The sequence below is a fragment of the Hylobates moloch genome, unplaced genomic scaffold, assembly GCF_009828535.3.
Source record: "Hylobates moloch isolate HMO894 unplaced genomic scaffold, HMol_V3 SCAFFOLD_22, whole genome shotgun sequence".
NCBI classification, from domain to species: Eukaryota; Metazoa; Chordata; class Mammalia; order Primates; family Hylobatidae; genus Hylobates; species Hylobates moloch.
This window is the reverse complement of record NW_026652297.1, coordinates 42797602-42820674: the sequence shown is the minus strand read 5'-3', so window position 1 is coordinate 42820674 and position 23073 is coordinate 42797602. Positions and strand designations below refer to the sequence as shown.

At 49.1% G+C, this 23073-nt stretch overlaps 1 protein-coding gene across 1 annotated transcript in view; it reads right to left on the bottom strand.

The window, feature by feature from the left end:
- The window catches only part of EIF4EBP1 (eukaryotic translation initiation factor 4E binding protein 1), a 30660-nt gene extending 15652 nt beyond the window's left edge, over window positions 1-15008 (bottom strand). Inside the window, exon 1 of the mRNA XM_032143877.2 lies at window positions 14805-15008. Coding sequence (XP_031999768.1) covers window positions 14805-14949 — 145 coding nt within the window. The 5' untranslated portion in view covers window positions 14950-15008. The remainder of the gene's footprint in view (window positions 1-14804) is intronic.
- Between the last annotated feature and the right edge of the window lie 8065 nt (window positions 15009-23073).

The window sequence follows — 23073 nt, the reverse complement described above, 5'->3', positions numbered from 1 at the left end:
TTCTAGTTTCCTCACCTGTAAAACAACGGCATTGTACTAGGCTCATTCAAACTATTTTGAAAGCACCAGGCATGTGCCATTTATTTTTAGGATCTCCTTGTTGGCAGGTACTTAATGTACAAATAGCATACTGCTTGGAGGCAGATGTTCTGGGCTCAAACCTGGGCTTGCCACATACCAGTCCCTGAACTCCAAGTTGCACTTTCATTCCTCAGTTATAAGAGGGAGGGAATAACAAAATCCACACCTCAGAGGAGTATCGTGAAGATTAAACAAAATAAAGAACATCAAGATTCTTTGTATGAGAATAAAGTGACACTCACATAATTGCTGTTAAAGAGAAGATCACTTGGGAGAACATACGCAACCAAAGAAAGATGTCACGAGCCGGGAACAGGAAGCATTTTTGGAGGCCAAGGAGCATTGGAGTGCTGCATGAATGAATGCTTAGATTTTCAGGCGAGGTGCATACAGCAATCGTGGTTGCCATCTGTCATCCCCTCCGGTCTGTGCTCACAGCCTGACGTGCTAGGTCTTATTCCCCCTTACAACTCCCCACGCAGGAGCCTCACCTTGCAGAAGAGGAAACTGACGCCCAGAAAGGCTGTCCCCTCACAGCCGTCCAGAGGCCAACCTAACCCACCTTGACTCCAATCCTAAATGCCTCCTACTGTTTAAAATTAGCAAGGCTGGATCATGCCTGCCAACGCATGAGGACTGCTTGAGACCAGGAGTTTGAGACCAGCCTGGGCAACACAGTGAGACCCCCATCTCTACAAAAAATTTAAAAAGTAGCCTGGCGGCCGGGCGCGGTGGCTCACGCTTGTAATCCCAGCACTTTGGGAGGCCGAGGCGGGCGGATCACGAGGTCAGGAGATCGAGACCACGGTGAAACCCCGTCTCTACCAAAAATACAAAAAAATTAGCCAGGCGTGGTGGCGGGCGCCTGTAGTCCCAGCTACCCGGAGAGGCTGAGGCAGGAGAATGGCGTGAACCCGGGAGGTGGAGGTTGCAGTGAGCCGAGATCGCGCCACTGCACTCCAGCCTGGGCGACAGAGCAAGACTCCGTCTCAAAAAAAAAAAAAAAAAAAAAAAGTAGCCTGGCATGATGGCGTGCACCTATGGTCCCAGCTACTCAAGAGGCTGAGGCAGGAGGATCGCTTTAGCCCGGGAGTTTGAGGCTGCAATGAGCTGGGATCATGCTACTGTACTCCCAACCTGGGTGACAGAGTGAGACCCTGTCTCTACAAAATAAAATAAAATCAGTAAGGCAGACCAGGCTACCACCCCTTAGCTAACACTCTCAGCTGGAAAAAATAAGAGGTCTTAGACTTCTGGGTGCTTGTCAGAACAGGATGTTCCCTGCCTTGAGCGCTTCCCCATAGCCCTCCAGTGCCCATACTCTGCGGCTGGATAGGACTTCTGTAAACTGAGCCGCGCATGGCCCTCACTTTCCCCTGGGCTTCCTTTGGCAGAAGCATTCTTCCACTGGATGGGGGGACGTGAGGCTTAGTGAGAGTACGAGGATGGAATTCCTAGAACTGCAGTTTCCATTCCAGGGAGAGGGAGAGCATTTCACAACAGGGCCGGGGTGGGGGAGGTCCAAATGCTTGTGTTCAGATCCAAGCCAACAGCCAGTGAGCAAAACACCCTGGACAATCTGAACTCCAGGTCTGAGCAGCAGCTCCTTGTTAACCTGGAGGTGAATACGCTGACATGCCAGAATCTCGGTCTTCCCTCCCTCCTCGCCACACAGTCCAGGGAGGAATCGCATGTGTCTGGGTGGCTTTTCTGGCTGGATGGTCTATTTAACAAGCAGGACAGCACTGCCGGGGCGGGGCGTGGTGGGGGGGGGAATCTTGGTGAGAGATGCAGAGCACGCTCAGTCCAAGACTTTTCTTTACCTCTGCCCCCCAACCGCCGACCTCCACAAAGAGAACCAAGATCCCAACATTTTTCAGGGGCTAGGGGTCTTATGAAGCTGCTGGATACCAGATGGGGACGATCCGCAGCCTCTCCCTCTGAGGCCCTGGCATGGGAGGGAACAGGTCAGTTTCTTTGAAAATTGGCTTCAGGCCAGGTGTGGTAGCTCACACCTGTTATCCCAGCACTTTCGGAGGCTGAGGCAGGTGGATCGTCTGAGGTCAGGAGTTCAAGACCAGCCTGCCAACATAGTGAAACCCTGTCTCTACTAAAAATACAAAAATTAGCAGGGTGTGGTGGCGTGCACCTGTGGTCCCAGCGACTCAGGAGGCTGAGGCAGGAGAATTGCTTGAATCCAAGAGGCGGAGGTTGCAGTGAGCCGAGATCGCACCACTGCACTCCAGCCTGGGCAACAGAGCGAGACTCCATCTCAAAAAAAAAAAAAAAAGAAAAGAAAATTGGCTTTGACAGAGACTTTCAGAAAAAAATAGCTGAGCTAATTATTCTGATTGCTGGCCAAGCTCCTCCCCTTCCTTAATCTCCTCCCAAACACTTCAAATGCACCCTATGGGTGAAGCTGTCCCTGAAACTCATTACCAATAGGGAATGCCCTTCTGAAATGCCTCCCATTACAAACAGTAGTGATTGCTGTCCCAGTTGGAAAGGGGAATGGCCCTGTTATAAGCTGAATAGTTGCATAGCATCTCTCCCCAAAATTTGTGTGTGTGTGTGTGAGATGGGGTCTCTCTCTGTCACCCAGACTGGAGTTCAGTGGCATGATCTTAGCTCACTGCAGCCTCCGCCTCCCCAGTTCCAGAGATTCTCCTGCCTCAGCCTCCTCCTGGTAGCTGAGATTATAGGCACCCGCTACCACGCCTGGGTAATTTTTTGTATTTTCAGTAGAGACAGAGTTTTGCCATGTTGGCCAGGCTGGTCTTGAGAACTCCTGACCTCAAGTGATCTGCCCGCCTTGACCTCCCAAAGTGCTGGGATTACAGGCATGAGCCACCATGCTCAGCCTGCCCCCAAAACTCTTATGTTGAAGCCCAACCCCAGTACCTCGGAATGTAACTGTATTTGGAGGTAAAGTCTTTAAGGGAATGATTAAATTAAAACGAGGATGTTAGGGTGGGGCCCTAATCCAATCTGACTGGGGTCCTTATGAGAAGAGATTTGGATGCAGACAGAGGAAGGCCCATGTGCAGGCACAGGGAGAAGGCGGCCATCTGCAAGCCAAGGAGAAGGGCCTCAGAACCCAGCCCTGCTGGCACTTTGATCTTGGACTTCCAGCCTCCAGAACTGGGAGATGATTCATTTTGTTTAAAGCACCCAATCTGTGGTATTTTGTTATGGCAGCCATAGTAAACTAACGCAAGCCCACTCTACCCTTGTGTTCAGAAGGGCAGAAGAGAGAAATCTGTTTACACCACACACTCACACACATGCTCCTTAAGGCAAGAGACCTCCACACTGTCCACTTCCAAACCAAAGGGAGTACTGAGCCCGACTGCACCCTCTGCTATTCTCACTCCTGCCTGGTTTGGTACTGCTGGGCACAGACACGAGTCCATCCTACTGCAAGTACTACAGAAAATTAAGGATATTCACATGGTAGTGCTGGGCAGGGCAGGGCAGTGTGGGCTCCTCTGAAGAGTGTTCCCAAAGCCTGGCCTGCAGGACACTTGGACGGGGAAGAGGAGATGGTTTGGGTAGTGGCCTGCAATGAAGGCACAACACAAAGATTGTGAAGGATGGTTTGGGTAGTGGCCTGCAATGAAGGCACAACACAATATATTGCTTAGCGGTCCAGCATCGTGGCCACCTGTGTGGTTTGCTTTTTTTTTTCTTCTGAGACAGGGTCTCACTCTGTTACGCAGGCTGAAGTGCAGTGGCGTGATCATAGCTCACCGTAACCTCAAATTCCTGGGCTCCAGAGATCCTCCTGCCTCAGCTTCCCAAGTAACTAGGACTACAGGTGCATGCTGCTACGCCTGGCTAGTTTAAAAAATTTTTTTTAAAGACAAGGTCTCACTATGTTGCCCAAGCTGGTCTCGAACTCCTGGCCTCAGGCAATCCACCTGCCTTGGCTTCCCACAGTGCTGGGATTACAGGCATGAGCTACTGCACCCGACCCTGTGTGGTTTGCTTTGTGGAGGTGAACATAAGGCTGTGAGAACAGGGTATGGGATCTATGAGTCAGTACCTTCAGGAAAGTGTCCTTTGTTCTTTAACCCTGATTCACAGGGTTGTGATTCCAGTCGGCTTCTGCACCTGGTCCTGGCTCTGCTGGCCACACATCAGGACAGGCAGCACGTTCCCTCTAAGACCCATTCTTTGAGGTCTGGCCCTTGTGGAGGATTATTCGAAAGTGTGGCTCCTACCACTCCTCCCATTCCTGTTTGCACATGTAGCTTCTCTCATTAAAAGGCATATATTTCCTGCCAGGTGTGGTGGCTCATGCCTGTAATCCCAGTGATTTGGGAAGCCAAGGCAGGCAGATCACCTGAGGTTAGAAGTTCGAGACCAGCCTGGCCAACATGGTGACACCCCGTCTCTACTAAAAATACAAAAATTAGCAGGGCGTGGTGGCAGGTGCCTGTAATCCCAGCTACTTGGGAGGCTGAGGCAAGAGAATCACTTGAACCTGGGAGGCGGAGGTTGCAGTGAGCTGAGATCGTGCCACTGCACTCTGGCCTGGCGACAGAGCCAGATTCTGTCAAACAAACAAGCAAACAAAAAAGGCCAGGCGCGATGGCTCACGCCTGTAATCCCAGCACTTTGGGAAGCTGAGGCAGGCGGATCACTTCAGCTCAGGAGTTCAAGACCAGCATGGGCAACATGGTAAAACCCTGTCTCTACTAAAAATACAAAAATTAGCTGGGCCTGTGGTGCACGCTTGTAATCCCAGCTACTCAGGCAACAGAGAGAGACCCTGTCTCAATACAACAACAACAACAACAACAACAACAACAACAACAACAACAGGCATTTACTTCCCCTCTCCCTGAATCTGGGCTGGCCCTGTGACTTGCTTTGACCGATAGAATACTTGGTAAGTGATGTTACGGGACTTCTGAGCCTAGGCCTTAAGTGGCCTTGGAAACGACCATGTAAATAAAACTCAAGCTAGACTACTGAGTGATCAGAATGTTGGGAGACCAAGAGGATAGAGGGAAGTCCCAGGCTTCCAGCTGTCCCCAGCAATGCCCCAGATGTATGGGTAAGACCATCTTGGAGCTTCCACCCCAGGACAATCCAGTCATACACTGTATGCAGCCATATGAGTAAGCTCAGCAAGATCTACAAAGAACCCAATGAGCCCAAAAGCTGGAGAGCAATAACAAATCGCTGCTGTTTAGTCACTGTTTGGGGATGGCTTGTTATACAGCAATAGCTGACTGATACAACCATTTTCACCAAGCGTCCCTGCACACCTAAGAAGCGCTGATCCTCTGGGCCTAGTATCTGAGCTCTCTTAATGAGCTGTCATGGGCATAACCATTAGATTACATGGAGCGTTTTGCTGCGTATGCCCAAATGCCAGTGATCAGCAGTTACCTACTCATGCCTTGTCAGCCATGCTGGATGCAAACAGGTAAATAAAGAGCATCAGTCCCAGTGTCTGAGACCATGGCCCCAATACTGCCTTGTTCAGTGTAAGAAAAAGTTGCCAGGTGCAGTGGCTCACATCTGTAATCTCAATGCTTTGGGAGGTTGAGGCAGGAGGATTGCCTGAAGCCAGGAGTTCAAGACCAGCCTGGGCAACATAGAGAGACCTCATCTCTACAAAAAAATAAAAATTAGCCAGGTGTGGCAGCGTTTGTCTGTGGTCCCAGCTACTTGGGAAGCTGAGGCAGGAACATTGCTTGAGCCCAGGGCTCAAAGTTACAGTGAGTGGTGATCGCGCCACTGCACTTCAGCCCATAGGCACTCCAGCCTGGGCCACAGAGGTGAGGCCTTATCTTTAAAAAGTTTTTGTTTTTGTTTTTTTAAAAAAAGAAACGAAAAAGTCACATCCACTCCCTGTTCAGTAATATTGGGACAAGTAATATCAGCAATACTGTTTAATACAAATGTTCCTTGACTTAAAATGAAGTATGTCCCAACAAATCCACCATACATAGAAAATATCTTAAGTTAAAAATTCATTTAGGGCCAGGCACGGTGGCTCATGCCTGTAATTCCAGTACTTTGGGAGGCCGAGGCGGGCAGATCACTTGAGGTCAGGAGTTCGAGACCAGCCTAGCCAATATGATGAAACCCCGTCTCTACTAAAAATACAAAATTAGTCGGGTGTGGTGGCACACGCCTGTAATCCCAGCTACTCGAGAGGCTGAGGCAGGAGAATGGCTTGAACCTGGGAGGCAGAGGTTGCAGCGAGCAGAGATTGCACCACTGCACTCCAGCCTGGGCGACAGAGCAACACTCCATCTCAAAAAAAAAAAAAAAAAAGCATTTAGTACACCTAACCTACTGAACATTATAGCTTAGCCTTCCCTACCTTAAATGTGCTCAGAACACTTACATAGCCTGCAGTTAGACAAAACCACCTGGCAACACAGCACACTATAGACTCTATAGTGGGCTGTCCAATCTTCTGGCTTCCCTGGGCTACACTGGAAGAAGAATTGTCTTGGACCACACATAAAATACACTAACATTGGCTGGGCGAGGTGGCTCACGCCTGTAATCCCAGCACTTTGGGAGGACGAGGCGGGCGGATCACCTGAACTTGGGAGTTCGAGACCAGCCTGACCAACATAGAGAAACACCGTCTCTACTAAAAATACAAAATTAGCTGGGTGTGGTCGCCCATGCCTGTAATCCCAGCTACTCGGGAGGCTGAAGCAGGAGAATCACTTGAACCTGGGAAGCAGAGGTTGCGGTGAGCCAAGATTGTGCCATTGCACTCCAGCCGAGTTTAAAAAAAAAAGAAAAAGAAAGAAATTTCATAATGTTTTAAGGAAGTTTATGGACTTGTACTGGGCCTCATTCAAAGCTGTCCAGGGCGCATGTGGCCTGAGGGCCTCGGGTTGGACAAGCTTGTGACTGGCCATTTGTCCTCATGTTTGTAGGGCTAAATGGGAGCTGCAGCTCACTGTCCCTGACGAGCGTCTCGAGAGTATGTACCTCGTATCGCTGGCCCAGAAACAGATCAAAATTCACAATTCAATGTACAATTTCTAGGCTGGGCATGGTGGTGCACACCTGTAATCCCAGCTACTTGGGAGGCTGAGGTTGCAGTGAGCCGATATCATGCCAATGCACTCTAACATGGGTAATAGAACAAGACTCTGCCTGTTTTGTTTTGTTTTTTTTGAGACAGAGTCTTGCTCTGTCTCCCAGGCTGGAGTGCAGTGGCACAATCTCGGCTCACTGCAACCTCCGCCTCCCGGGTTCAAGCGATTCTTCTGCCTCAGCCTCCTGAGCAGCTGGGAGTACAGGCGTGTGCCACCACACCTGGCTAATTTTTTGTACTTTTAGTAGAGACGGGGTTTCACCATGTTAGCCAGGATGGTCTCTATCTCTTGACCTCGTGATCCACCCGCCTCAGCCTCCCAAAGTGCTGGGATTACAGGCATGAGCCACTGTGCCCAGCCAAGAATCTGTCTTAAAAACAAATTTAAAAAGTACAATTTCTACTGAACACATATCACTTTCATACCATCGTAAAGTCAAAAATTGTAGTCACATCATCATAATCGGGGACTAATCTGTATGAGGATAAGTCGGAGGGTTCAGAGAAGGTTATTCTCTGGCCGGTCCAGTGGCTCACGCCTGTAATCCCAGTGTTTTGGGAGGCTGAGGTGGTGGATCTCTTGAGCCCAGGAGTTCCAGACCAGCCTCGGCAACATGACAAAACTCTGTCACTACTAAAAATTTAAAGATTAGCCAGGCGTGGTGGCGTGTGCCTGTAGTCCCAGCTACTGGGGAGGCTGAGGCAAAAGGATCACCTGAGCTCAAGGGGTCGAGACTGCAGCAAGCCATGATCGTGCCACTGTACTCCAACCTGCAACAGGGTAAGACTTTGTCTCAAACAAACAAACAAACAAAAAACAGACAACAACATCAAAACAGAGAAAGTTAGTTTCTGCCCCTGGGACATTCTGAGATAAACACTTATACCCTGCAACTGAAAGGACAGAAAAGGAAATTTAAACATCATCATTAAGCCAGCAGAGACTCAGGCTTGATAGTAAGAAAACTAGGTTATCCTGTCCAGTCATGGTGGCTCACGCCTGTAATCCCAGCACTTTGGGAGGTCGGGGCGGGCGGATCACAAGGTCAGGAGATTGAGACCATCCTGGCCAACATGGTGAAACCCCGTCTCTACTAAAAATACAAAAATTAGCTGGGTGTGGTGGTGCGTGCCTGTAATCCCAGCTACTCAGGAGGCGAGGCAGGAGAATCACTCGAACCAGGGAGGTGGAGGTTGCAGTGAGCTGAGATCGCGCCGCTGCACTCCAGCCTCGGCGACAGAGCAAGACTCAGTGTCAAAAATAAATAAATAAATAAATAAATAAATAAATAAAATAAGAAAACTAGGTTATCCTGAGGGGAACGCTTTCATTCCAGCATTCTTTTCAACTCTTCACCTTCCAGACACTAGACCTGGCATTAGGTCATGTGGATACAAAGATGAGTAAGACTGCTCAGAAAAAATTTGCTGGCTAACCTAGAGAACAAACACGTAAACAAATACGTGTCATCCATTTGCTATGAATCATAATGGACAGAGACCCCAGGCATGGGTCTAAGTCAGACCAGAAAGAAACAGGTTTTTCATGTGTTTGTTAGCACAGGCAAGAATCTATGTGCACAACTGAACACTTTTTCTTTAAAAACTCACCTTAGAAAGCAATGTTCCTTTTTTTCAATATTGCTGTGCCTTCCCAGGCCAGGCACAGTGAAGCATGCCTATAATCCCAGAACTTTGGAAGGTCAAGGCGGGTGGATTACTTGAGCTCAGGAGTTTGAGGCCAGCCTGGGCAAGATGGCAAAACCCCATCTCTACCAAAAAACACAAAAATTAGCCAGGCGTGGTGGTGCATGCCTGTAGTCCCAGCTACTTGGGAGGCTGAGATGGGAGGATTGCTTGAGCCCAGGAGGTTGAGGCTGCAACTGCACTCCAGCCTGCGTGACAAAGTGAGACCTTGTTTCAAATAAAAAGAAAAAAAAAAAAAAAAAGAAAGAAACAATATTGCTGTGCCTTCCTAACTCATCTTCCAGAACATGAAAATAAAGGTCCATATGAGAAAATGCCTCACTACTTTATGTCAATGGATAAATATGGTACCGCTCTGCTGACCCTTTTTCCTCAGATTTGGCAATGAAGGACTTTTTTGCTCTTCTAGGAAGAAAAAAAAATCAAACTCTCTCTCTTTTTTTTTTTGAGACGGAGTTTCACTCTTGTCACCCAGAATCGTTTGAGTGAGTCTCGTGCCTCAGCCTCCTGAGTAGCTGGGATTACAGGCGTCTGCCACCAGGCCCGGCTAATTTTTTTTTGTATTTTTATTAGAGATGGGGTTTCACCACGTTGGCCAAGCTGGCCTTGAACTCCTGACCTCAGGTGATCTGCTCAGCCTCCCAAAGTGCTGGGATTACAGGTGTGAGCCATCGCACCTGGCCTCTCCTTTCAAATAATAAAAAACTAGAGGGCCAGACTCGGAAACAAAGCATGACCCTGTCTCTACAAAAATAAATAGCCAGGTGTGTGGTCCCAGCTACTCGGGAGGCCGAGGCAGGAGAATTGCTTGAACCAAGGAGGCGGATGCTGCAGTGAGCTGAGACAGTGCCACTGCATTCCAGCCTGGGTGACAGAATGAGACTCTGCCTCAAAAATAAAATAAAATAGGCTGGGCGCGGTGACTCACGGCTGTAATGTCAGCACTTTGGGAGGCTGAAGCGGGCGGATCACGAGGTCAGGAGTTCGAGACCAGCCTGGCCAACGTGGTGAAACCCCGTCTCTACTAAAAATACAAAAAATTAGCCGGGCGTGGTAGCGCGCGCCTGTAAACCCAGCTATTCGGGAGGCTGAGGCAGGAGAATTGCTTGAACCCAGGAGGCGGAGGTTGCAGTGAGCCGAGATCGCACCATTGCACTCCAGCATGGGCAACAGAGCAAGGCTCCATCTTGAGGAAAATAATAATAATAATAAATAAATAATTAGCTGGGTATGGTGGTGCGTGCCCGTCATCCCAGCTACCTGGGAGGCTGAGGCAGAAGAATTGGCCTGAACCTGGCAGGTGGAAGCTGCAGTGAGCTGAGATCACACCACTGCACTCTAGCCTGGGCGACAGAGTTAGACTGCCTCAAAAATAAAATAAAATAAAATATAAAATAAATAAAATAAAGTAAAATAAAATAAAATGGCCGGGTGTGGTGGCTCACGCCTGTAATCCCAGCACTTTGGGAGGCCAAGGTGGGTGGATCGCCTGAGGTCAGGAGTTTGAGACCAGCCTGACTAACATGGTGAAACCCTGTCTCTAATAAAAATACAAAAATTAGCCGGGTGTGGTGGCACATGCCTGTAATCCCAGCTACTTGGGAGGCTGAGGCAGGAGAATCGCTTGAAACCAGGAGGCGTAGGTTGCAGTGAGCCAAGATCGCACCACTGCACTCCAGCCTGGGCAACAAGAGCGAAACTCCATCTCAAAATAATAATAATAATAATAATAAAAAGGAGTCTGAGGATTGGAGGGATTTTGGGGTGCTCTACACCAGGAACCCCCCACCAAATCTTTAATAAGGGCCACAGTGTGGAATGCCTCCAACACTTTAAAAAATTTTATTTATTTAATTTATACCGACAGAGTTTCACTATGTTGCTCAGGCTGGTCTTGAACTCCTGGCCTCAAGTAATTTTCCTGTCTCAGCCTTCCTAGTAGCTGGGATTACAGGAGTGAGCCACTGCACCCAGTTCCTTCAAACACTTTAAAAGGAAGCTCAGGTAAATGTGAGAAGAGGATCCATTTTTTCTCCCTCACCGCATTAATGTCCAAGCTCTTTTAACCCATCCTTAATAATAACTTCTTCCCTCCATGTAACTAAGGCCTCAGGACATGGGCTGTGCTCTGGCTTCGGTGCCCAGCCTACGCCCCCCTCTTCCCAGCACTGCCTGTTTCATGTCCAAAGACTTGGGAGCTGCTCCAAGGTAAGCTTCCTGGGCACAGACCTTGTTTGCTTAACCAAACAGGGTGCCATTAACACCTGTAGCCCTACCTGCTCACCTCGGATTCACTTTATCCAGGTACGGGTCTTTGGCACAACTGCCATCCAAGCCTGTATGTAGGCTTCAGAGTCAAACCTGCAACATGGAGCTGGGAATGTGGAGAATGATGAGGGAAAGTTTCTTTCTGACCCACTCAAAGGTTCTGCTGGCTAATGAGGTGTTTATAGTGCTGCTGGATATTTCTAAGACTCCACAGACTCAAATATTCATACATGACACTCCCTTCAGCAATTAAATTAAATTATCTTAAGTACTCCGGACAGCTAACCTCAGAGCAGAGCCTCAGTGTGCAAATGGTTAATGACCATGGAAAGCAAACTGGAGGCCAGGTGAGGTGACTCATGCCTATAATCCCAGCAGTTTGGGAGGCCGAGGTGGGAGGATTGCTTGAGCTCAGGAGTCTGAGGCCAGCCTGGGTAATACAGAGAGACCCTGCCTCTACAAAAAATTAAAAAAACTAGCAAGGCACGGTGGCACGTGCCTATAGTCCCAGCTACTTGCAAGGCTGAGGCAGGAGGATCACTTGAGCCCAGGAGTTTGAGACTGCAGTGAGCTATGTTTGTGCCACTGTACTCCAGCCTGGGTGACACAGTGCGACCCTGTCTCAGGAAGAAAAAAAAAGGAAAGCAAACTGGAGTCATAGGAATGGAGATAGCGCAACCCAACCACTGCTTCTTTCCCTCCAGGGACAATCACTTGAGGGCCATTCCCAGGAGGAGTGACTGGTGGGTACTTACTCCAATGGTTCTTCCTAAGAAGCTGACAGTCCCTATAAGTAAGCAGGTGCAGACAGCTGTGCAGACACTCTTATCAAAAGCCTGGCTCTCCACACCACGATTTAGAGACGGATCAAAGTTTACCTGGATGGAGCCATCTTTTTTTTTTTGCCAGACTCCAGAGATCTGAAAGGTGAGGGAAGTTATGATCCACTAATTCCTGAGTACTCAGAGTGTGGTATGTGCACCAATCACTGAGAGCTAGTTAGAAATGCTAAATCTAGGCCAGGCATGGTGACTCAAGCCTGTAATCCCAGCATTCTGGGAGGCCGAGGCAGGCAGATCACTTGAGGTCAGGAGTTTGAGACCAGCCTGGCCAACATGGTAAAACCCCGTCTCTACCAAAAAATGCAAAAATTAGCCGGGCATGGGTGGTGCGTGCCTGTTGTCCCAGCTATTGGGGAGGCTGGGGTGGGAGGATTGCTTGAACCCAGGAGGTGGAGGTTGCTGTGAGCAGAGATCGCACCATTGCACTCCAGCCTGGGCGACAGAGTGAGACCCTGTCTCAAAAAAAAAAAAAAAAAAAAAGAAAGAAAGAAAAAAGAAAAAGAAATGCTGAATCTAGTTCCCACCCCCACCTACAGAATCAGAATATGCACTTAAATGAAGCCCCCAGTTATCCTCAAGCACCTGGAAGACTGAGAGGCAGTGTTCTGCTCTGAAGCAAAAGGGTCCTGCGATGTGACCATTTCGGCTTCTCTGCCCTGGCAGAGGTGGGCTGAGGTGGGCTTTGGAGGAAGAGTCCACACCTTGGCTAATCGAGGCCGACCAGGCTTGCTTGACTTTAGTGGAAGTCAGCCGGGTTTCCCTGGCTTAGGGACTGTGAGCTGTACCTGCTCCACTGGACGACCCAAAGAGTGAGCTGGCTTTAGGCTCCTGGCACTGCTAGCTTCTTCCAGTGATCTCAGAAACATATGCTATGCCCTGATGCAGAAGTCCCTCCCCCACTCCCCCTACTGCTAAAGACCTTCAAAGGGAGGGGGATTTGCTGTGGTCTGTCAGCCCCCTGCCCACTCCCCACTTCCCAATCCAAAGTGAAAAGTGGATTCGAAGTTCCTATATTTTATATTTATCATTTATTTTAGAGATAGGGTCTCGCTCTGTCACCCAGGCTGGAGTGCAGTGGTCAATTATAGCTCACTACAGCCTCCAACTCCTGGGCTCAAGCGATCCTCTGGCCTCAGCCTCTGTAGTAGCTAGGACAACATTTTGTTGTTGTTGTTGTTGTTTTGTTTGTTTTTTTTGTAGAGATGGAGTCTCACTATGTTGCCCAGGCTGGTCTTGAACTCCTGGCCTCAAGCAATTCTCCTGCCTCGGCTCCCCAAAATGCTGGGATTACAGGTGTGAACCTTGGTACCCGGGCCAGAAGTGCCTAGAAACAGTATCTGTGTCTTCCAATTTGACCCAACAATCCAGCAATAAAGGGTGCAAAAAAGGGCTACCTGCGCCTTCAGGCCGGCCTCAGGGCCCACCCTGAACAAATCCAGCAGACACTTATACCCTCAGTTGAAAGAACTCCAAAATTGTCAGGAATTGTCCTGGTAGACCATTGTGACAGAGACAAAGGAGAACAGCATGGACTACAAAAGACCCAGCAAGGGAAAGAGGATGAGTCGGGAGCGGCAACAAGAGCCCCTGCGAGCTTTTCCTTGGCTCATTTCTAATAGAAAAGGAAGCATTTCTCCCTTCTCTGCCTGGTTGCTATTTCTTGTCCAATCTGGGAAAACGGTGTGACAATGGGCAACAGACACGTGTTCAAGCTCTGGGGCCTCAATGCTGGGCTCTGTAGAATAAGGCGGCAGGGCTGGACAAGATCCCTAACCGTTCTAACAGTGTATGTTTTGGATCAAACAGCAGAGGACCTCGGATCTGGCCGTGCTCGCTGCTGGTGGGACAGCTGCCTGAGAAAATAAGCATGTGGCCCCCATCCGCCACCGAGCCAAGCGCCAGGATCTGTCGCGTTTTCGAATAGTTTGGAAAGCAGCGTGGAGGAGGATGAAGGGAGAGGAGCAAAAAGGGGTGGGGGCAGTGCGACGATGGGAGGGGAGTGGAGAGCCACGAGGATTTGTTTCATCATGCAAACAGGCGCGTAGGTTTCATCAGCGTCTGTGCGCTGGGGCTTCGGGGCTGGGAGGGAATGCCAGGCTCCTGAGGGCAGCCCGAGGCTGGCCCCCCCACCCGTGCCAGCTCAGCTTCCTCTTCCTCATCCTCTCCCAGGGAGGTCACACGGTGCCTCCTCCTCTCCCCGGACAGAAAAACGTGTTTTTCTGCACAGCCCTGCCCGTGGCGCCAGGCCCCCCCGCGGAGATCCCACTCGCGTAAATGGGGAACGTGCCACAGGTGCCCGGGAGGCGCTGCTGGAGCAGGCGAGCACCCCCAGATCCGAACCTCCGTCAGAGCGCGCGTGTCTAACGCAAAACTAGGGGTGCTTCGGGAAGGAAAAAGGGCCCTGCAGGAATCATTTATCCCAACAGATAATACCCATCCCATAAAAACACCAGGCCAGGCCTCTCCTGGATCGTGGGCCACCCTGACTCCGCCCTCTCCCGCCTCGGGAGCGCCCCCAACACCCACAAGGGGCAGCACAGTTCGACATGTGGCAGCCCTGGAGGCGTGCGTGTTTGTTAGGTGTCAGCTGTCTGACACCTAACAGAAAGAGGAAACGAACGGGGCAGTTTGCAACTCGGGTCTGGAAGACGCACTCAGAGAGCAGGCGGGCGGCCACTTCCAGCACCCTCGCTGTCTCCCCGATGCCCCTTCTCCTTCCTTCCAATCACGGCGCCCTTGAGCCTGGACACCCGGTCCAATCCGCGATTCCCGATCCTCCCGCCCGCCCAGGAGCCGGCAAGCGGCGTCCCCAAGCCCGCGCCTACCTCCTGGGGTGGTGCTGAAGAGCGTGCCGCCGGGGGTCGTGCTGTAGTCCCCGGGCGGGAGCTGCACGCCGTCGCTGAGCACCACCCGGCGAGTGGCGGGGATGGCCCGGCTTGGGGTCTGGCTGCAGCTGCTGCCCCCGGACATGGTCTCCTGTGCGCTGCACCCGCGAACCTCTCGCTGCCCTCCCGCGCCTCCAGCCTCGCTCCGCCTCGCCCCGTCCCGTCCCGCCCCGCCCCAGGACGCCCCTTCCGCCTCTCCCGCCTCTCCCGCCCCACGCCCCTGGGATTTGTAGTCCGCGCCGCAGCACCACCCAGCTCCAAGACGCTGCTTCCACGTGGGATCCCCCGCCGCCCCCGACCCACTCCCGCCTGCTCACGGGCTCTTCTGCACGGCGCCGGCGCCGCCCCGCAACGACTGCCCCTCCGTCCGGGGTCCCTCCCCGCCACGCTGGCAGGGACGGGGATGGGGGTGGCGGGCGGGATAGCTCGCCTAAGTTAATCCTTGGCTGGGTTGGGGGCGGTGACTCAGGACAGCGCGGAGATCCGAGCTGACCCGGCCTACTGCAGGAAGGCGCGGTTTCTGCATTAGGACATCAGGCCCGGTGTACCCTTCGGCACTCCCTGTTTCGTGCCTTAGTTCCTCCGATGAGAAAGTGGGGATTGAGTGGTCATGCTAACCCCATCCCCCGCCCCGCTTCAATTTCTTGACCTTGATGGGGGTGGGGGTGGAGGGGCTAACAATTCCGTTCCCGGCCTTTAGAGAGGGTGTGGGAGGAGGAGTCAACCAACCAGCGGCGTCCTGGGAGCTAAATTTAGAGCTGGGGGCGCGGAGTTGCGGGGTGGGGAAAGGCGTAGGGGAGGAGTAAGAGTTTGTCAAAGAGGTTTCCCGATAGCCCCTGAATTGAGTCCAACGCCCACCTGAGGTTTAGTAGTTACTCCTTGGATGGATGGATGGTTGGATGGATGGATGGATGGATGGATGGATGGATGGATGTTCAAGGGGAGAGAGAAAAATGCAAGAAGGACCGAGGATGGAAAAGCTTGTTGGGTTTGAGAAGTTCTTAGCATTGTGGGCACATATTGTGGGGAAGAGGGTGAAGAGGGGAGGACAGTTTAAAAGGGAAATTGGGTGGTGCACCTGTAAAACCAGCTACTCAGGAAGCTGAGGCTGGAGGATGCTTGAGCCCAGGAGTTTGAGGCTCCAGTGAGCTGTGATCATACCACTGCACTCCACCCTTAGTGACAGAGACCCTATCTCTAAAAAATATATAATAATTTTTTAAAAAGGAAATTGGGGTCAGGTCGTTGAGTTTTTCAAACCATGCCAAAGTGCTTGGACTTTGTCTTAGAAGGGCAGGAGACATCAGAGATCTTTTAAGCAGGGGGATGACATGATTTGAGTTGTTTTTTGGAAGGATAACTAGTAGCCAGTGAAGTTTCAGGATGGGCCGAGGGCAAGGCCTGAGATAGGGAGACCTGTTGAGTTTGGTCTCACTTTTGAGGGAAACTTTAGGCCTACCTACAGTGGCTAAGACAGTAGCCACCAGCTACAGGTGCACATTGAGCACTCCAAATGTGGCCAGTCCAAACTGTCACAAGTTTAACATACACACCATATTTCAAAGACTTAGTGTGAAAAAAATCATGTAAAATACCTGAATAATTTGTTTCTATATTGATTGTATGTTGAACTGATAATATTTTGAGTATACTGGGTTAAGAAAAATACATTATAAAAATTAATTTTGGGCCAGGCACAGTGGCTCACGCCTGTAATCCCAACACTTTGGGAGGCCGAGGCAGGCGGATCACAAGGTCAGGAGATTGAGACCATCCTGGACAACATGGTGAAACCCTGTCTCTACTAAAAATACAAAAAAAATTAACTGGGCATGGTGGCGCGTGCCTATAGTCCCAGCTGCTCGGGAGGCTGAGGCAGGAGAATCGCTTGAACCTGGGAGGCAAAGGTTGCAGTGAGCCGAAATCACGCCACTGCACTCCAGCCTGGCGTCAGAGCAAGACTCTTGTCTCAAAAGAAAAAAAAATAAATTTCGGCTGGGTGCAGTGGCTCACGCCTGTAATCTCAGCACTTTGGGAGGCCTAGGCGGGTGGATCATGAGGTCAGGAGTTCAAGACCAGCCTGGCCAAGATGGTGAAACCCTGTCTCTACTAAAAATACAAAAAGAAACAAAAACAACAACAACAAAAACAGGCCGGGCACGGTGGCGGGCGCCTGTAATCCCAGCTACTCGGGAGGCTGAGGCGGAGAATTGCTTGAACCTGAGAGGCAGAGGTTGTAGTGAGCCAAGATCTGCCACTGCACTCCAGCCTGGGTGACAGAGTGAGATTCCGTCTCAAAAAAAAAAAATTAATGTTGTCCAGGTGCTGTGGATCACACCTGTAATCCTAGCACATTTGGAGGCTGAGGTGAGCAGATTGCTTGGGCTCAGGAGTTTGAGACAAGCCTGGGTAACATGGTGAAACCCTGTCTCTACAAAAAAATTTAAAAATTAGCCCAGTGTTGGCCGGGCGCGATGGCTCACGCTTGTAATCCCAGCACTTTGGGAGGCCGAGGTGGGCGGATCACAAGATCAGGAGATCGTGACCACGGTGAAACCCTGTCTCTACTAAAAATAGAAAAAATTAGCCAGGCGTGGTGGCGGGCGCCTGTAGTCCCAGCTACTTGGAGAGGCTGAGGCAGGAGAATGGCGTGAACCCAGGAGGCGGAGCTTGCAGTGAGCCGAGATCGCGCCACTGCACTCCAGCCTGGGTGAGAGCACGAGACTCCGTCTCAAAAAAAAAAAAAAAAAAGAAAAAAAGCCCAGTGTTGTGGCTCACACCTGTGGTCCCAGCTACTTTCAAGGATGAGGTAGGAAGATGAACTGAGCCCCAGAGGTGGAGGTTGCCATGAGCCAAGATTGCACCACTGCACTCCAACTGGGGCTCAAAAAATAAATAAATAAAATAAGATAACAATAGACCAGGCCTTGCTGGTTGCAGCGATGTGCACCTATGATCCCAGCTAGGGCTGGGATTACAAGGCCAGAGGATTGCTTGAGGCCGGGAGTTCAGAGATCAGCCTGGGCAACATAGCAAGACCTTGTTTCAAAAAAGAGTTTCAGGCCGGATGTGGTGGTGCACACCTGTAATCCCAACACTTTGGCAGGCCGAGGTGGGCAGATCACGAGGTCAGGAGATTGAGACCATCCTGGCTAACACAGTGAAACCCCGTCTCTACTAAAAATACAAAAAAAAAAAAAAAAAAAAAATTACCCGGGCATGATGGCAGATGCCTGTAGTCCCAGCTACTCGGGAGGCTGAGGCAGGATAATCGCTTGAAACCGGGAGGCAGAAGTTGCAGTGGGCTGAGATTGTGCCACTGCACCCAGCCTGGGTGACAGAGCGAGACTCCATCTCAAAAAAAAAAAAAAAAGAGAGAGAGAGTTTCACTCTTGCCTGGGCTGGAGTGCAGTGGCTAATTATAGGCACAATCATAGCTCACTGCAGCCTCCAACTCCTGGGCTCAAGCAATCCTCCCACCTCAGCCTCCCCAGTAGCTGGGATTACAGGTGCGTGCCACTGCACCTGGCTAATTAAAGAAAAGAATGTTTTGGCCGGGCGAGGTGGCTCATGCCTGTAATCCCAGCACTTTGGGAGGCCAAGGCAGACAGATCACCTGAGGTCAGGAGACCACCTGGCCAACATGGTGAAACCCTGTCTCTACTAAAAATACAAAAATTAGCCAGTTGTGGTGGTGTGCGCCTGTAATCCCAGCTACTCAGGAGGCTGAGACAGGAGAATCACTTGAACCCAGGAGGCGTAGGTTGCAGTGAGCCAGGATCCTGCCTCTACACTTTAGCCTGGGCAACAGCAAGATTCCATCTCAAAAAAAAAAAAAAAAAAAAAAATTTGTAGAAATGAAATCTTGCTATGTTACCCAGGTTGGTCTCAAACTCCTGGCCTCACGTGATCCTCCCTCCTCAGCCTCTTAAAGTGTTGGAATTACAGGCATGAGCCACTGTGACCGGCCCCTCTACCTTTTTCTAGAGCAGGAACTCATTCATATGGAAAAAACAGCTTTTATCTGAAGAATGGGAATCCTTTTAAATTATCAGAACTAGATATTAAAATGAGACAGCAATCACATTCCACTACCCCCTTTTGAGCTATGTATTCATCTCTTAAAACTGCTTGCTATCATCACAAGTAGCCATAAATTAACCTATTAATAATAATGCTGCACTAAAGACTATATAGGGTGTGGACCCTATAACTTAACAGTATATAGCCAAGGCTGGGTGCAGTGGCTTACCCCTGTGATTTCCACACTTTGGCAAGCCAAGGTGAGAGGATGGCTTGAGGCCAGGGGTTTGAGACCCGCCTGGGCAACAGAGAGACCCTCCCCCTTCATCTCTACAAAAAAAATTTTTTAAATGTGGCCGGGAGTTGTAGCTCACGCCTATAATCCTAGCACTTTGTGAGGCCGAGGCAGGCGGATCACCTGAGGTCAGGAGTTCGAGGCCAGTCTGGCCAACATGGTGAAACGCCATCTCTACTAAAAATACAAAAAGTAGCCAGGCGTGGTGGTATGCGCCTGTAGTCCCAGCTACTGGGGAAGCTGAGACAGGAGAATCGCTTGAACCTGGGTGGCAGAGGTTGCACTGAGCCGAGATCACGCCACTGCACTCCAGCCTGGGTGACAGAGTGCCTCGTCTCAAAAATAAAATAAAAAATTAAAAATCAATGTATAGCGAATCATTAATTGATACCATTTCTGTAAACCAATGAGAATGCTTGACAGACCACTTTGTATCAGAACCTATTGCCTTAAACTTGTAACTTGTAAACTTGTAATTCCTGTTAATTGGAGTGTATATTCAGGACATGAATCTATGCTCATGGGTTGCAGTCCTCAAGTTTAGCCCAAATAAACTCCCTACTTATATTAATTTTGCCTCAGCTCTTCCTTAGGTTGACAATATCAAGTCTTGTAATTGAGTAGAAAGGGACATAGGAAAAAAATCCAAATTCTTCTTCCTCTTCTCATATGTCCAACTCCACATTCAGACACCAGCTGGGTGAGGTTTCCTCCCTACACAGCAACCGAGCAATTTGGCCAAGGTAGATTCTCCAGGGGACACCAGCTCGATGTCCTCTAATTCAGTCGAATTCTGACACTCTCTGCCTGGAGATAGTGCAAGATCCCATAGGTTAAGGGCTCAGTCCTACAAGACTGACCCCCACTTGAGATGTCAGTCAAAAGCACAGCCTGTGATCTGTGCTTCTGACAACCCAGGCCTTGGGTTTGATTCATTTGCTAGAGTGGCTTACAAAACTCAGGGAAACACTTAGGTTTACTGGTATTTTATAAAGAATATTACAAAGAAGCAGGGCACAGGCATGTACGTGCCTGTAGTCCTAGCTATTTGGGAGGCTGAAGTGGGAGAATCACTTGAGCCCAGGAGTTTGAGGCCAGCCTGGGTAACATAGTGAGGCTTCATCTCTAAGTATAAATAAATAATCTAGTGATTTTAAAATTATTATTATTATTATTATTGTTTGAGACAGATTCTCACTCTGTTGCCCAGGTTGGAGTACAGTGGCTCGATCTCAGCTCACTGCAACCTCCACCTCTTGAGTTCAAGAGCACACAAAAGATGCTCTTATCTCTCTGGCGATTCTAAGTGTTTTAGAAGCTCTGTGTCAGGAAACAGGATGAAGACCAAATATAGCCCTCCCTCGGTATCTGTGGAGGAGTAGCTCCAGGACCTCTTGAGGATACCAAAATCCCCTGATGCTCAAGTCCCTGATATAAAATGGGTAGTATTTGCATATGTTGACAAAAGAGTCAAACTCTGTAAAATATCTAAAGAGATTTATTCTGAGCCAAATTTGAGTGACCGATGGCTCATGACGCATCCTCAGGAGATCCTGAGGACATGTGCCCAAGGTGGTTGGGGTAGAGCTTGGTTTTATACATTTTAGGGAGACATGAAACATCAATCAATACATGTAAGATGTACATTGGTTTGGTCCCAAAAGGTGGGACAGCTGGAAGTGGGAGCTTCCAAGTAATGGGCAGATTTAAAGGTTTTCTGATTGTCAATTGGTTGAAAGAGTTATTGTCAATAGAAAGGAATGTTTGGGTTTAGATAAGGGGTTTTGGAGACCAAGACTTTTATCATGTAGATGAAGCCTCTGGGTTGCAGGCTTTACAGAGAATAGATTGTAAATGTTACTTATCAGACTTAAAGAGTCTCTTCTATCAGCAATTCCAAAAAGGAGGAAGGTATAATGAGGCATTTCTGGCTCCCCCTTCCCATCACGGCCCCAAACTAGTTTTTCAGGTTAACACTGGAATGCTCTTGGCCTAGAGGAGTGGTCCATTCACATGGTTGTGGGGAGACTTAGACTTTTATTTTTGGTTTACACATATAACCTATGCACATCTTCCAGTATACTTTAAATCATCTCTAGATTATTTATAATACCTAATATAATGTAAATGCTATTTAAATAGTTGTCGTATTGTTTAGAGAATAATGACAAGAAAAAAAAGTACATCAGCTGTGTCCAACCCTTTAACTGTGAGGACTTTTTACTTATCTGTGGTGGTAGATATCACAAAAATTGTACATGGACCTTTTTTGTTGTTGTTGTTTAGCTCATCAGTTGTCATTAGTGTATTTTATGTGTGGCCCAAGACAATTCTTCCAGTGTGGCCCAGGGAAGCCAAAGGTTGGACATCTATGGTGTACATGTTCAGTACAAATGCAATTCTTTTTTCTGAATACTTTTCTTTTTCTTTTTTTTTTGAGACAGAGTCTTGCTGTGTCACCCAGACTGGAGTGCAGTGGTGCAATCTCGGCTCACTGCAACCTCTACCTCCTGGGTTCAAGTAATTCTCCTGCCTCAGCCTCCCAAGCAGCTGGGATTGCAGGCATATGCCACTACACCCAGCTAATATTTGTATTTTTAGTAGAGACAGGGTTTCGTCATGTTGGCTAAGCTGGTCTTGAACTCCTGACCTTGTGATCCACCTGCATCTGCCTCCCAAAATGCTGGGATTACAGGCATGAGCCACCACACCCGGCCTTTCTAAATATTTTTCTATGCAAGCTTGGTTAAGTCCACAGATGAGCAGCCCTTGGATATGGAGGGCCGAGTATTTCACCATGTCACTGAGTATCAGCTCCTGTCATATGGACATCCATGTTGTCACAGAGTATCAATACAGGGCAGGGGCCATGTGTTTACTTATTCTCACTCTCCTCAGCACTTACCCAAGAGAGGCCACTGATAATACTTTTGGGTGCTGCTGCTGCCAAAAGCCAAACTTGTTTCTGACTTTTCTTCCAGGCTCATTTAAGTCTATTACTTAAGCTCACAACTGTTACAGCTGGAGGTCAAAGAAAAGGAGGGCCAGGCTTGGTGGCTCACACCTCTAATCCTAGTACTTTGGGAGGCCAAGGTGAGAGGATGGCTTAAGCCCAGGAGTTTGTGACCAGCCTGGGCAACATAGGGAGACCTCTATATTAATCACCACCACAACAAAACTTAGTGGGGTGTGGTATATGCTTGTAGTCCCAGCTACTTGGGAGGTTGAGGTGGGAGGATTGCTCAAGCCTGGGAGGTCAAGGTTACAGTGAGCTGTGTTGGTGCCACTGCACTTTGGCCTGGGCAACAGAGTGAGATGCTGTCTCAAAACAAAAAACAAAAAAAGTTGGAATGAGCTGAGGAATGTTTTCTAGAACCAGTAAAGAAAGTTAGGGTGGGAGGCTGGGCACAGCAGCTTGTTGCAGGAAGTCAGGGACCCCAAACGGAGGGACCAGCTGGAGCTACGGCAGAGAAACACAAATTGTGAAGATTTCATTTTAATATGGACATATATCAGTTCCCAAATAATACTTTTGTAATTTCTTACACCTGTCTTTACTTCAATCTCTGAACACAAATTGTGAAGATTTCATTTTAATATGGACATTTATCAGTTCCAAAAATTAATACTTTTATAATTTCTTATGCCTGACTTTAATCTCTTAATCCTGTTATCTTCATAAACCGAGAATGTACGTTACTCAGGACCACTATTGTGTTAACTGTACAAATTGACTGTAAAACATGTGTGTTTGAACAATATGAAATCAGTGCACCTTGAAAAAGAACAGAATAACAGCGATTTTCAGGGAACAAGGGAAGACAACCATAAGGTCTGACTGCCTGCAGGGTCGGGCAGAGTAGAGCCATATTTTTCTTCTTGCAGAGAGCC